Source organism: Schistocerca piceifrons, chromosome 1 (genome assembly GCF_021461385.2).
Source record: "Schistocerca piceifrons isolate TAMUIC-IGC-003096 chromosome 1, iqSchPice1.1, whole genome shotgun sequence".
Classification (NCBI taxonomy): domain Eukaryota; kingdom Metazoa; phylum Arthropoda; class Insecta; order Orthoptera; family Acrididae; genus Schistocerca; species Schistocerca piceifrons.
Genome location: NC_060138.1, coordinates 630,270,693 through 630,287,097, shown reverse-complemented (window position 1 = coordinate 630,287,097; position 16,405 = coordinate 630,270,693). Strand labels below are relative to the sequence as shown.

Below are 16,405 nucleotides of genomic sequence, written 5' to 3'. Positions count from 1 at the left end.
TAATAGCCTCTTTGTGGAAGTGATGGTAGCAAAGTGTAGTAAACAATGCAATCATGATTAACCAAAAGCTAAACCAGCCTTGTCGACCCATTTTATCCCACAACCTAAAGGGCCACAACCCTTTGAAGTTCGCTAACAAGCATTTCAACTTACCCAAGGTAACTGTCTTATTATTGTTGTTGTTGTTGTTGTCGTCGTCTTCAGTCCTGAGACTAGTTTGATGCAGCTCTCCATGCTACTCTATCCTGTGCAAGCTTCTTCATCTCCCAGTACCAACTGCAACCTACATCCGTCTGAATCTGCTTAGTGTATTCATCTCTTGGTCTCCCTCTATGATTTTTACCATCCACGCTGCCCTCCAGTACTAAATTGGTGATCCCTTGATGCCTCAGAACATGTCCTACCAACCGATCCCTTCTTCTTGTCAAGTTGTGCCACAAACTTCCCTTCTCCCCAATCCTATTCAATACTTCCTCATTAGTTATGTGATCTACCCATCTAATCTTCAGCATTCTTCTGTAACACCACATTTCAAAAGCTTCTATTCTCTTCTTGTCGAAACTATTTATCGTCCATGTTTCACTTCCATACATGGCTACACTCCATACAAATACTTTCAGAAACGGCTTCCTGACACTTAAATCTATACTCGATGTTAACAAATTTCTCTTCTTCAGAAATGCTTTCCTTGCCATTGCGTCTACATTTTATATCCTCTCTACTTCGACCATCATCAGTTATTTTGCTCCCCAAATAGCAAAACTCCTTTACTACTTTAAGTTTCTCATTTCCTAATCTAATTCCCTCAGCATCACCCGATTTAATTTGGCTACATTCCATTATCCTTATTTTGCTTTTTTTGATGTTCATCTTATATCCTCCTTTCAAGACACTATCCATTCCATTCAACTGCTCTTCCAAGTCCTTTGCTGTCTCTGACAGAATTACAATGTCATCGGCGAACCTCAAAGTTTTTATTTCTTCTCCATGGATTTTAATACCTACTCCGAATTTTTCTTTTGTTTCCTTCACTGCTTGCTCAATATACAGATTGAATAACATCAGGGAGAGGCTACAACCCTGTCTCACTCCCATCCCAACCACTGCTTCCCTTTCATGTCCCTCGACTCTTATAACTGCCATCTGGTTTCTGTACAAATTGTAAATAGCTTTTCGCTCCCTGTATTTTACCCTTGCCACCTTCAGAATTTGAAAGAGAGTATTCCAGTCAACATTGTCAAAAGCTTTCTCTAAGTCTACAAATGCTAGAAACGTATATTTGCCTTTCCTTAATCTTTCTTCTAAGATAAGTCGTAAGGTCAGTATTGCCTCACGTGTTCCAACATTTCTACGGAATCCAAACTGATCTTTCCCGATGTCGGCTTCTACCAGTTTTTCCATTCGTCTGTAAAGAATTCGCGTCAGTATTTTGCAGCCGTGACTTATTAAACTGATAGTTCTGTAATTTTCACATCTGTCAACACCTGCTTTCTCTGGGATTGGAATTATTATATTCTTCTTGAAGTCTGACGGTATTTCGCCAGGCTCACACATCTTGCTCACCAGATGGTAGAGTTTTGTCAGGACTAGCTCTCCCAAGGCTGTCAGTAGTTCTAATGGAATGTTGTCTACTCCCGGGGCCTTGTTTCGACTCAGGTCTTTCAGTGCTCTGTCAAACTCTTCACGCAGTATGATATCTCCCATTTCATCTTCATCTACATCCTCTTCCATTTCCATAATATTGTCCTCAAGAACATCGCCCTTGTATAGACCCTCTATATACTCCTTCCACCTTTCTGCTTTCCCTTCTTTGCTTAGAACTGGGTTTCCATCTGAGCTCTTGATATTCATACAAGTGGTTCTCTTTTCTTCAAAGGTGTCTTTAATTTTCCCGTAGGCAGTATCTGTCTTAACCCTAGTGAGATAAGCCTCTACGTCCTTACATTTGTCCTCTAGCCATCCCTGCTTAGCCATTTTGCACTTCTTGTCAGTCCCATTTTTGAGACATTTATATTCCTTTTTGCTTGCTTCATTTACTGCATTTTTATATTTTCTTCTTTCATCAGTTAAATTCAATATTTCTTCTGTTACCCAAGGATTTCTACTAGCCCTCGTCTTTTCACCTACTTGATCCTCTGCTGCCTTCACTACTTCATCTCTCAAAGCTACCCATTCTTCTTCTACTGTGTTTCTTTCCCCCATTCTTGTCAATTGTTCCCTTATGCTCTCCCTGAAACTCTGTACAACCTCTGGTTTAGTCAGTTTATCCAGGTCCCATCTCCTTAAATTACCACCTTTTGGTAGTTTCTTTAGTTTTACTCTACAGTTCATAACCAATAGATTGTGCTCAGTGTCCACATCTGCTCCTGGAAATGTCTTACAATTTAAAACCTGGTTCCTAAATCTCTGTCTTACCATTACATAATCAGTCTGAAACCTGTCAGTATCTCCAGGCTTCTTCCATGTATACAACCATCTTTCATGACGTAACTGTCTATGAACAATTAAAAATACCACCAAGGTCTGACGACTTTGCACTGACGCTAGAACAGAAAAGGTCTTGCGTTATACTGTCTTCGAATTGGACATAACAAAAATTGTAGTATGGTAAAGGAACTTCTAACAGAGTATGTATGGAGCTTCTCTAATGATTCTGCATATACTTTAAAATTGCAAAGCTGCACAGTATGTGTGACGTCAGTTTGAAATCACTAGATGCAGGTATTTGGGGAAACAGCCATAAGCCATGTACTACACACTTCCTATGGAGGAGTGGACTTTTCTTGTACTGAGGCAGCATCCAGTTCTTCATCCCTGAACCTGACATGAACAAAAAACATCTCTCTTTTTTTACCTCTCAGCAATGGGTGCATATGTGGAGCAGTTTAAAGTTTCCATCACACCCTCAAAGATGGCACAACTGTCCAATACATGTACATTAGTTTAAATTAGAAAAATGTACCACAGTTTCTACTGGATGAAGTAACAATCACAAACCATTTACTTTGCTTCTCATGAAGGGGTTGCTATTATGACAAGACTTAAAGTCACCATTGTTAGATGTCAGTTTAGGGAAGGGAAGTGAGCAGTGAGGCCTCTACTAACTCTGAAGCACTATACAGTCAGTTCTTCATTCCTCAATGTACCTTATACAGTAAAATACGTTTCTATACCTATTCATGGACATAATAGATACAAACTATATATTTAGCTGTTTTACCTTTTTACACAATGATCTTAGTTTTGCCTCATTGACAGTTAAATTTTATTAATTTAATTGAGCATTCATGTACAAAATGCAGAACATACTATAGCATTATTAATATGAATAAAAAAGTGTCTCATACCTAAATGCCTTTGAACACTGTGAGAGGATTGAGAGACAATAGTTGAGTCTGCACAAATTGATCGCTGACAGTTGCAGTGGTGTGGGCTGGATGCAACAGCTTCACAGACTTCAACCAACAATGTTACGTGATTTCGTAAACATCTCTGTGGCACTCTTCAGTGTTGTCACAGCTCTGTAGACAAATGTTATTTTCACCTGCAGTCATGAGTGCTTCACAGCTGAAAGCTGGCAACAGCGTTGTGAGCAGTCAGGGATCTTCTTACACTGTCTTGGCTATAGTAACTGCAGCCCTTCAAAATCACAGGCATCATCATCATCATCATCATCACCACCACAAATCTGTCCAGTCCATATAAGAAATATTCCTTTGCATAAAGTTTCTTACTAGAGCCTGTGAGCATTCAGGGAAATGAACTGACTGATGCCTCCTCTGTGTTTGGTTGGATTCCTTGGACCTGCTACAGTGTTATATAGTGTTGGCACTCCGTCATTAAATTTCTTTGTATAGTTCTAAGCCAAATGATTTCTGCTTACTGCTGCTATTGCCTGCCACTTTACAGCAGCCACTTTTAGTAATTCCATACAATGCAAGATGATGATATTGACTGTAGTGGCAATTACATCTAATTTTATATTAGGCTTACAATGATTATTCTCTCAGTTCTTAAAAGTTTGTGAAACAGGTTAGTTAATTACTTTGTTAGAACATGCGTCCTTTTCAGTCTTGAGAATGGTCCTGTTTAGCTAACACCAGCATCTTTTCAGGAATGTATGACACTAGGGGTTTCGTAAATTATTTAAGATGAATTCTCATGTGGTTCCTTCAGAATCACAGACAAATACCTGTTCCAGCCTCATTCCTTTAAATGAGTTCTTCACCTGCTAGCACCGTGACAGTGACAAAATATTAATTCTTATGTTTGTCCCTTTTATGCAGGAATGGTTGTGTTTTTAAGATGCCAATTATTTCCATAGTTTGGGTTGACTTATACAAATGGAAGTTCCAGGACGAAAACAATGGATAAAGTTGAGTAACAAGTTTGTTTGTGTGGTCATCCTCCGCAACAAGCACAGAAATATTTGTTTTGTAAATAAAAATGCCTTTTTTATTTACAAAACAAATATTTGTAAATAAATAATGGCATTTTTTATTTACAAAACAAATAAAAATGAGTAAGGACCCCTCTCCTGTAGATGATTGATGGATGCCACATAGGTACACATAACAGCTAAGAAAATTTCAGGAATTCATGAGACATGTGCTCTATTGAAAACTATGCTAAGTAGCAGCGAAAGTAGTGGCTGAGAAGGGTCGCTAATTCTCCCACCCCTTTTGTCCTCTTCTGTAACAACAATTGAGAAACCTTTAGTGCTCAAAACTATAGAAAATAAAGGCAACCTGTTTAAAACTGCATCTCTGCAAAAGAAAAATTGTTGCTGGGTAACATTTAATACCATGTTTCCCTTCTTGTGCATTGTACCATGCTTGTCTGGTGTGTGGCATCTACCCACGAGGTGGTAGAGATGACACTACTCAAGCCTGGCCCACTTTTCAACAGCGGCCCACTTGAGGTCATCCACTGTCAGGAGAGTTCCTGCAGTGACACACAGCAAGTTTCAACTGGTTCCAAACATGCTCATTTGGATTAGTGTCAGATGATGCTGCAACAGTTTCTTTCATTCAGTTCCTGCCCACTTGAACAAGGCATCCACAAGGCGAACATGGTGTGTTCACACTTCATTGTCTTGAAAGACGAATGCGTAACTAAAATGTTGACTGTAGGGCTGAAGAACCCTCTAATTATTCTTAACGCTGATGAGATGTGTCAGACCTCTGTACATGATACTGGCACAAAACGCGATTGCTCTTGCTCCACCCCCTTGCTGAATCTGTGGGACTACATGCCTGAGACGTGCATCACTGTCTGTCTGCCTCAACACTCTTCTGTGATGATCATCGGGTGTCAGACAAAGCCTGTACTCATTGGTGAAGAGAACCTGTCACCATTGTTAATGCTTTCATTTCAGGTATTCCTTTGTGCTCACATGCTTCACACACTAGTGCTGAGTGCTTTGTACTGTTGTTCGTAATAGGCTCCTAGTGGCTAAATTAATCATACTGTCTGGGTTTACACAGTCCTTCCACATGACTCCCAAAAAGGCAGCACACATTTATGTTGCATTCCCCTGAAGGTAGCAGCTAAACGTAATTTGTTGGCAGTGCTCATCGGCTGGTATTGTTGACCACAGGAAATCGCTAGAAGGGAGATCATCAGTATTTTGTGTCACAAGATAGCATTTGAATGTTTGAATGGTGCTGCAAAATCAACAGGTGACTCCTTTACTGGTAACTCTTCTTATCTCAGTGTGGCAATACGCTCACAGTCTAAACAAGAAATTATCTTTTGAGGCATCTTAACCAGCTGAACAGTGTACAAAATCCACACTGTGTTTCTCATGGTTGGAAAAACAGTTGGTTCTACTAAACTGAACTGAGAATACAGGTGTACTTTTATTTCCATTATACAGGTTGCTGTATGTAGTGAGGCATCTTTTGAGGCATCTTAACCAGCTGAACAGTGTACAAAATCCACACTGTGTTTCTCATGGTTGGAAAAACAGTTGGTTCTACTAAACTGAACTGAGAATACAGGTGTACTTTTATTTCCATTATACAGGTTGCTGTATGTAGTGATTTCCTTTGCTCAAAACATTATTGGGAAACAGGTTTCTAACTTTTTTTTTTTTTTTTTAAAAAAAAAAAAGAAAGAAAAAAAGAAAGAAAGAAAACAGACCATCTGCAGGCATGCATGTCACCAAGATGGCACTCAACTTTTCAAAGAAAGTTTATGCGAGTTGTTGTCCAAGTAGTACATAAGAAACCAATGGCCAACAAAATCTGTGCTAACAGCCAATGAAAATTAGTGTACCGAAGAAAATATACTTCAATACTGCAGCTTTCATTAGACTTCATTGACTGTGGGAAATTCAGAAGTACATGAGGAATTAAGCACAGAGGTTCCTTTTCAATGCAGTTCTTGGCCACAATACAGAAAGTCTTTAGACACCTAAACGGGGAAATAGGAGAAAGAAAACAAGGTTGTAGAAGATAACTGAACCACATTAATTTTACTGATGGCATTGTGCTATTTGTGGCCAGTGCAAATAAATTTCAACTATGCAGGAACTTATCACAGAAAGTTGACCCAAAACTTATAATCGAAGTAATATACATTTTGGGGTCATTAGTCTTTTAACTGGCTTGATGTATCCCACCATTTTTTGAATCATGGGTTTTCTGGCTGGCTTGATATGGCCCACCGTAAAATTCTCTCTTTTGGCAACCATGTCATCTCAGAGTAGCACTTGCATCCTATGTTCTCAGTTGCTTGCTGGATGTATTCCAGTCTCCGTCTTCCCCTATAATTTTTACCCTCTACAGCTTCCTCTAGTCCCATGGAAGTTGTTTCATGATGTCTTAACAAATGTCCTTTCTTCCTGTCCCTTTTTCTCGCCTATGTTTTCCAAAAGTTCCTTTTTTCATCAGTTCTGCACCAATTCTCCTCATTCTTTATCTTATGACTTCACCTAAAACAATACAAAGTGACAATGAAGTGATAGAACCAGTTGATGCAGTTTTGTATCTAGTGCATCTTGCCTCTGGATCAGTCAACTTATCCAGATTGGACTCCTTTTGTACTGTCATACCATTCTTAGATGTCATTAATAACATTACTCCTTAAATCATTAATATTCCACCAAGGACTTTCCTTTGTCATATTAACACAGTGTTAATTAGGCTGATGTTTCTATTATCTATTATTATTGCATCTATTATTATTATTATTACTTTCCTTTCTCAGACGTTATGTCCGATTAAAAATGGAAAGTGACACGGACCTTTTAACTGTATGGTATATGTTACATTGCATTTAGGAACTTTCGGGTAATTGAACATGTATCAATAATTACAGATTTCTGTAGTTGTATATATGCATTTGGATGCAGCTGTATTGCGTTAATGTACTGGTGGATATTGTGTGGTATGACTCCTGTAGTTGATAGTATAATTGGTATAATTTCAACTTTATCCTGATGCAACATGTCCTTGACTTCCTCAGCCAGTTGGATGTATTTTTCAGTTTTTTCTCCTGTTTTCTTCTGTATATTTGTTGTATTGGGTATGGATATTTTGATTAGTTGTGTTAATTTCTTCTTTTTATTGGCAAGTATGATGTCAGGTTTGTTATGTGGTGTTTTATCTGTTATAATGGTTCTGTTCCAGTATAATTTGTATTCATCATTCTCCAGTACATTTTGTGGTGCATACTTGTATGTGGGAACGTGTTGTTTTATTAGTTTATGTTTTATGGCAAGTTGTTGATGTACTATTTTTGCTACATTGTCATGTCTTCTGGTGTATTCTGTATTTGCTAGTATTGTACATCCACTTGTGATGTGATCTACTGTTTCTATTAGTTGTTTGCAAAGTCTGCATTTGTCTGTTGTGGTATTGGTATCTTTAATAATATGCTTGCTGTAATATCTGGTGTTTATTGTTTGATCCTGTATTGCAATCATGTGTTGGATGCGTCTTGATCGATGTGTGGCTGTGTTAGATGATACTTGTGCTTGCCATGTAGTGTTTTCTTTTTCCAATTTACTTTCTTTGTATCTGTTGATGTTATGTGATCTAAAGGGCTGTAGAAGTGGTTATGAAATTGCAATGGTGTAGCCGATGTATTTATATGAGTAATTGCTTTGTGTATTTTGTTAGCCTCTGCTCATTCTATAAAGAATTTTCTTAAATTGTCTACCTGTCCATAATGTAGGTTTTTTTATGTCGATAAATCCCCTTCCCCCTTCCTTTCTGCTTAATGTGAATCTTTCTGTTGCTGAATGTATGTGGTGTATTCTATATTTGTGGCATTGTGATCGTGTAAGTGTATTGAGTGCTTCTAGTTCTGTGTTACTCCTTTTCACTACTCCAAATGAATAGGCCAATAATGGTATAGCATAAGTATTTAAAGCTTTTGTCTTGTTGCTTGCTGTCAATTCTGTTTTCAGTATTTTTGTTAGTCTTTGTCTATATTTTTCTTTTAGTTATTCTTTAATATTTGTATTATCTGTTCCTATTTTTTGCCTGTATCTTAGATATTTATAGGCATCTGTTTTTTCCATCGTTTCTATGCAGTCGCTGTGGTTATCCAATAAGTAATCTTCTTGTTTAGTGTGTTTTCCCTTGACTATGCTATTTTTCTTACATTTGTCTGTTCTGAAAGCCATATTTATATCATTGCTGAATACTTCTGTTATCTTTAGTAATTGGTTGAGTTGTTGATTTGTTGCTGCCAGTAGATTTAGATCATCCATGTATAACAAATGTGTGATTTTGTGTTGGTATGTTCCAGTAACATTATATCCATAATTTGTATTATTTAGCATGTTGGATAGTGGGTTCAGAGCAAGGCAGAATTATTATTATTATTATTATTATTACTATTATTATTGTTATGTACGTTTATTGTATGAGATGTACAGCGATGTTTTACTGAGGAAGTCTGGTTGGATCAAGAGAGGGCTTGAAGACCCTAATCTTGTCAGGAGAAATAAATGCAAACTTAAAAAAATAAATAAAAAATAGATTAAAAGTGGCTGAAATCATCTGGAAAAAAAAGAAGAAAAAAGTTTCCTAAACTAAATTTCCAGTTTTGACTGAAACAAAAGTTTACAATATGTGGATTTGTGTGCGCTCAATGCCTCACCTACAAGGCAAGTGGTTACATTTACTTCTTTAAGTGTTTGTATTCCATTTAGGACTTCTGGTATAGTATCTATATCTAGTTATCTGCAATTATCATCTGTGGATAGTCTGATATTGAAGGCACAGTTGTTGATTATTACATGCTAAAACATGTCTACGTTAGGTAAGTGGTGTTAATAAAACATTTTGTGTAAATGGGGATTATGAAGATAAGATTAGAATAATTACTGCATGCACATATGCACTCAATCAATCACTCCATATGTAAATGGAATAGGAAGAAGCCCTAATAACTGGTACAATGGGACATACCCTCTGCCTTTCACCTCATGGTGGTTTGCAGAGTATAGATGTAGATGTACGAGGGTTGCCCAGAAAAAAATTCTCAGCCAAAAACAATGCTACAAATGTGAAATGTTCATATGTATTATTTGAAGTATCCTGAATGAGCATCCCAAGTTTCCATCACTTCTGACAGATAGTGTAGCTGCAGAACAGTTACAGAATGGTGTCTGTAGGTGATGTACATTACAAGCAATGTGCCGTCATTGAATTTCTCACTGCACTGAAAGAAACTGTGAGGAATATTTACAAACGCTTGTGCAAAGTCTTTGGAGCATCTGCTGTTGACAGAAGTACAGCTAGTTGCTGGGCACGGAGGGTGAGGTCATCAGAAGGTGGTCCGGAAGAGCTCCACGATTTACAGTGGTCGGGGAGACCATCAGTGGCTATCACACCTGGTATGTTGCAGCTAGCTGATGTTGTCATTTGTGAGGATGGATGCATTATGACTCAGCAGTTGGCACTGCATCTGTCAATCAGCAAAGGATTCACACAGTGAAGCACTGGCTCCGCCACCAGGACAAGGATTGGTAACAACAGGGCATACACATCCTTGTTTTGCACTGGAGGAAGGCCATAGAACAGGATGGAGATTACATGGATAAATACGTTGTGTAGATAAAACACCATTCTTTTGTGTGTGTAATTCTCATTATGTTCAATAAAGAATTGTAGAAGAAATAAAAATGTGGTGCATTACTTTCTGGGCAATTTAATTTTTATGGTCGGGATTACATAGGAAATAATAACAGGGTCTTAGCAAATAATGTACTTGACTTGTATAGATTGCATTCACAGGTCTCTAGTAGCTGCTATATATTCACTGAATTTCAGATTGGTCTCATGTTTTCAGATAAGAAGCTGAAGTTATAAATTAGTTTTTATCCTTTTGTTTAACAGAACCAACTACTGTCTTATCTGATGGGATGAAGAACATTGTTGCAGCAATGAAGCAGCAAGGCGTCCAGCTTGTCTCTGTCTGCATTTCAGGTACGGTTTTTGGGAAAATTGATATACTATAACTAGCATAAAATATTCTTGCTTCACCGTGCGGAGTGGTCACGCGGTTAAAGCCGCCATGTCACTGACTGCGCGGCCATTCCCGTCGGAGGTTCGAGTCCTCCCTTGGTCATGGGTGTGTGTGTTCTTCTTAGCATAAGTTAGTTTAAGTAGTGTGTAAGTCTAGGGACCAATGACCTCTGCAGTTTGGTTCCTTAGAAATTCACACACACACACACACACACACACACACACACACACTTCTTGCTTCCATTGTTAAACAAAAATAATGCAATTTGCTGTCTTTCCACTGCTTAATGGCATTTCATGTGTAATAAAAAGACAGCTACCTGATCAAACTGCTAAAAATAATGAGAGAAATTTTCAGTTTAGCAAAGTCCATGATCTAATCACAGTTTGATTGTAAAAGCCTTGATTTGGGGTTGTATAGTGAATGTTGTTGTTGTTGTTGTGGTCTTCAGTCCTGAGACTGGTTTGATGCAGCTCTCCATGCTACTCTATCCTGTGCAAGCTTCTTCATCTCACAGTACCTACTGCAACCTACATCCTTCTGAGTCTGCTTAGTGTATTCATCTCTTGGTCTCCCTCTACGATTTTTACCCTCCACGCTGCCCTCCAATACTAAATTGGTGATCCCTTGATGCCTCAGAACACCAACCGATCCTTTCTTCTGGTCAAGTTGTGCCACAAACTTCTCTTCTCCCCAATCCTATTCAATACTTCCTCATTAGTTATGTCATCTACCCATCTAATCTTCAGCATTCTTCTGTAGCACCACATTTCGAAAGCTTCTATTCTCTTCTTGTCGAAACTATTTATCGTCCATGTTTCACTTCCATACATGGCTACACTCCATACAAATACTTTCAGAAATGACTTCCTGACACTTAAATCTATACTCGATGTTAACAAATTTCTCTTCTTCAGAAACGCTTTCCTTGCCATTGCCAGTCTACATTTTATATCCTCTCTACTTCGACCATCATCAGTTATTTTGCTCCCCAAATAGCAAAACTCCTTCACTACTTTAAGCGTCTCATTTCCTAATCTAATTCCCTCAGCATCACCCGACTTAATTCGACTAAATTCCATTATCTTCTTTTTGCTTTTGTTGATGTTCATCTTATATCCTCCTTTCAAGACGCTATCCATTCCGTTCAACTGCTCTTCCAAGTCCATTACTGTCTCTGACAGAATTACAATGTCATCGGCGAACCTCAAAGTTTTTATTTCTTCTCCATGAATTTTAATACCTACTCCGAATTTTTCTTTTGTTTCCTTTACTGCTTGCTCAATATACAGATTGAACAACATCGGGGACAGGCTGCAACCCTGTCTTACTCCCTTCCCAACCACTGCTTCCCTTTCATGTCCCTCGACTCTTATAACTGCCATCTGGTTTCTGTACAAATTGTAAATAGCCTTTCGCTCCCTGTATTTTACCCCTGCCACCTTCAGAATTTGAAAGAGAGTATTCCAGTCAACATTGTCAAAAGCTTCCTCTAAGTCTACAAATGCTAGAAACGTATAGTTGCCTTTCCTTAATCTTTCTTCTAAGATAAGTCGTAAGGTCAGTATTGCCTCATGTGTTCCAGTATTTCTACGGAATCCAAACTGATCTTCCCCGAGGTCAGCTTCTACTAGTTTTTCCATTCGTCTGTAAAGAATTCACGTTAGTATTGAAGTCTGAGAGTATTTCGCCTGTTTCATACATCTTGCTCACCAGATGGTAGAGTTTTGTCAGGACTGGCTCTTCCAAGGCCGTCAGTAGTTCCAATGGAATGTTGTCCACTCCGGGGGCCTTGTTCGACTCAGGTCTTTCACTGCTCTGTCAACTCTTCACGCAGTATCGCATCTCCCATTTCATCTTCATCTACATCCTCTTCCATTTCCATAATATTGTCGTCAAGTACATCGCCCTTGTATAGACCCTCTATATACTCCTTCCACCTTTCTGCTTTCCCTTCTTTGCTTAGAACTGGGTTTCCATCTGAGCTCTTGATGTTCATACAAGTGGTTCTCTTATCTCCAAAGATCTCTTTAATTTTCCTGTAGGCAGTATCTATCTTACCCCTAGTGAGATAAGCCTCTACATCCTTACATTTGTCCTCTAGCCATCCCTGCTTAGCCATTTTGCACTTCCTGTCAATCTCATTTTTGAGACGTTTGTATTCCTTTTTGCTTGCTTCATTTACTGCATTTTTATATTTTCGCCTTTCATCAATTAAATTCAATATTTCTTCTGTTACCCAAGGATTTCTACTAGCCCTCGTCTTTTTACCTACTTGATCCTCTGCTGCCTTCACTACTTCATCCCTCAAAGCTACCCATTCTTCTTCTACTGTATTTCTTTCCCCCATTCCTGTCAATTGTTCCCTTATGCTCTCCCTGAAACTCTGTACAACCTCTGGTTCTTTCAGTTTATCCAGGTCCCATCTCCTTAAGTTCCCACCTTTTTGAAGTTTCTTCAGTTTTAATCTACAGGTCATAACGAATAGATTGTGGTGAGAGTCCACATCTGCCCCTGGAAATGTCTTACAATTTAAAACCTGGTTCCTAAATCTCTGTCTTACCATTATATAATCTATCTGATACCTTTTAGTATCTCCAGGGTTCTTCCATGTATACAACCTTCTTTCATGATTCTTAAACCAAGTGCTAGCTATGATTAAGTTATGCTCTGTGCAAAATTCTACCAGACGGCTTCCTCTTTCATTTCTCTCCCTCAATCCATATTCACCCACTACGTTTCCTTCTCTTCCTTTTCCTACTCTCGAATTCCAGTCACCCATGACTATTAAATTTTCGTCACCCTTCACTATCTGAATAATTTCTTTTATCTCATCATACATTTCTTTAATTTCTTCGTCACCTGCAGAGCTAGTTGGCATATAAACTTGTACTACTGTAGTAGGTGTGGGCTTCGTATCTATCTTGGCCACAATAATGCGTTCACTATGCTGTTTGTAGTAGCTTACCCGCATTCTTATTTTCCTATTCATTATTAAACCTACTCCTGCATTACCCCTATTTGATTTTGTGTTTATAACCCTGTAGTCACCTGACCAGAAGTCTTGTTCCTCCTGCCACCGAACTTCACTAGTTCCCACTATATCTAACTTTAACCTATCCATTTCCCTTTTTACATTTTCTAACCTACCTGCCCGATTAAGTGATCTGACATTCCACGCTCCGATCCGTAGAATGCCAGTTTTCTTTCTCCTGATAACGACATCCTCTTCAGTAGTCCCGCCCGGAGATCCGAATGGGGGACTATTTTACCTCCGGAATATTTTACCCAAGAGGACGCCATCATCATTTAATCATACAGTAAAGCTGCATGCCCTCGGGAAAAATTACGGTCGTAGTTTCCCCTTGCTTTCAGCCGTTCGCAGTACCAGCTCAGCAAGGCCGTTTTGGTTATTGTTACAAGGCCAGATCAGTCAATCATCCAGACTGTTCCCCTTGCAACTACTGAAAAGGCTGCTGCCCCTCTTCAGGAACCACATGTTTGTCTGGCCTCTCAACAGATACCCCTCCGTTGTGGTTGCACCTACGGTATGGCTATCTGTATCGCTGAGGCACGCAAGCCTCCCCACCAACGGCAAGGTCCATGGTTCATGGGGGGAGGGTATAGTGAATATCCAAATAAATGATGAAATGTACACTGCTCAAATAAAATTTATATGTATAGTGAATATCCAAATAAATTTTATTTGAGCAGTGTACATTTCATCATGCAGAAGGAAAAACGTTATTTTTAGATTACTATATTTTTGAAAAAGTTTTGAAACTTAATTGCAGCACATTGCAATATTAAAGTAAAAACATTTACATACAGCATTCACAATCTGTAAATTCATCAGTGTGACAGTTTGGAGGTGTCTGGGGAGAACAACAGATATATAATCTGTTGTATACAGTACAGGTTAGTAGACAATTCAAAAGTGCTGCATGTTGTATGTGTACAAAGATTACACTTTGTATTTTTGTAACAGTTATGGAAGTAACTGTAAGTTAGGCAAATAATTGTATTACTTGGGAATCCTAGTGGAAATGCAGTTGTCCTTTTATATCCAGCAGTTTGAGTATTTTGAAAAGTTAAGTATGTTTATATGAAACAGAGTTATTGAATTTTCTTTGACAAAAGCACTTAGATGTTCACCATGTTATTGAGTGTTCACCAGGACATGGGCATGAATTCATGCCCGATCAGTCTTCGGCAGTGTAGCTATTTTCATCATAATACGTTAAAGAGTCTAGCATACCACATTATAGTTTGTGATCATTGCAGCGACACTTGCAAGTTAATAGCATGCCTATGCTATTGCTGGAATTTGTTGGAAAGTAAATCACCTTTCAGTAAACTTGACACATTGTTGGTATTGCCAAAATACTTATACTCCTGTCAGAATTTGTGCTTCATTGATGTCTTTTTTGTTTTAGTTTATGACCATGAACAACCGTGGCAGTTTGCTCCAAATGGTTACTTGCTACAAAGTTGAGGGTGAATTTTTGTTACTTGGGTATGTCATAGACTATGAAACATGATTCACGATTTTAGCTTGAAACAAAAAGGAGTTCTACAGAGTGCCTATATTTGCCTTGTACGAAAGAGCCATAATCAGGACACACTGTTGCTATGGTCATGACTGAAGTCAGTGTAAAGCTTTGTAGAAAAATAGAAAAGCCCCAGTTGTGGGATGATGTGCTATATGAAATGAGGAAAACAATGCTATGAATTCTGCATTATAAAAATCTTGTGTACAAGATCATGTAATGCAACATACATTCTAGGACATAATCAGGACACTTTACAGGATTAACGAATTTTCCTTGACACAGACATCCTGTATCCAAACAAATTTTGACAATAAATATAGAATTGTCAGCAAACTTGAATTCTTTTCCTCTTTCTTTCCATTACAAGTCAAGTGAAAAGGTGTATACCAGAGCGATTTACAGGCACTAAAGCTCTGTTGGTTAGCTAGACATTTCGTCCCAGTCAATCACAAATTTTCATGTGTCACTGAACATTTATACAGCTGATGTATAATCATATTTGCAATTTGTGAATATATTTCTTCAGTTTAATACACCAGTAGATTGTTGTCAGTGTCTGGTCCTTCTAACACGCATGCATGCCTGGATGACATTGTATTGTACTATTCTGACACTGTGAAATACAGACATTGCAATTTCGTTTTACATGCCCAGCGAGGCAAACATGATGAGAAAAACATTGCCCCTCCCCGTGCAGGAATCATATGAAAGGTGTGTGAGCACAGAATATGGACACTTTGACATATGGAAGTTTGGGTTGGTATCGGAGGCACATGCACAGGTAGTCAAAGTGGTTAAGATATCCACTCGTGTTAAGTGGAAAATCTACGATGTTCCGGCTCACCACAAATTTTCATGTGTCACTACACTTTCGTATACCTGATGTATAATCATTTTCGCAATTTGCGATACATTTCTTGAAAGTGTTTATCTTTGGCACAGTTAGAGCACATGGCAGGGATACGTGAATGTCTACATCTGTAAGCTTCAGTGATTGATGAAATACATAACTATGCCTCTTAGTGTAAGAACTAAAGATTTGCAACCAATAGTAACTGTGGTGGACAATCAGAGCTTCAACAACATGTGAAAAGCCTTCAGTAGAAACTGTCTTCATTTAATTGCCAAACAAATAACATGGAAGTCTTTCCTAGTTCATGTAAGGTGGTCTTCAAAAGCCAGTAATTATCTAAGCTGTGGCAATGGAAGCAGTAATGATTTGTTGGCATCACATGGGTACTAACATAACTTTTTTTTAAACAGAGATGAAACTGTACCTACTGATTTTGCATATTGCTGCTACATAAAGATCCAATTCTGTGTTTGGCTAGTTAAAACTACTGTGTCCTTGGCAGAGGATACTCCAG

At 38.4% G+C, this 16,405-nt stretch overlaps 1 protein-coding gene across 1 annotated transcript in view; it reads left to right on the top strand.

Annotated features, from left to right (window-relative positions):
- The window catches only part of LOC124804778 (flavin reductase (NADPH)), a 66,862-nt gene that overhangs the window by 24,575 nt on the left and 25,882 nt on the right, over positions 1-16,405 (top strand). The window contains exon 3 of the mRNA XM_047265103.1: positions 10,356-10,445. Within this exon, the coding sequence (XP_047121059.1) occupies positions 10,356-10,445 (90 nt within the window). The remainder of the gene's footprint in view (positions 1-10,355; positions 10,446-16,405) is intronic.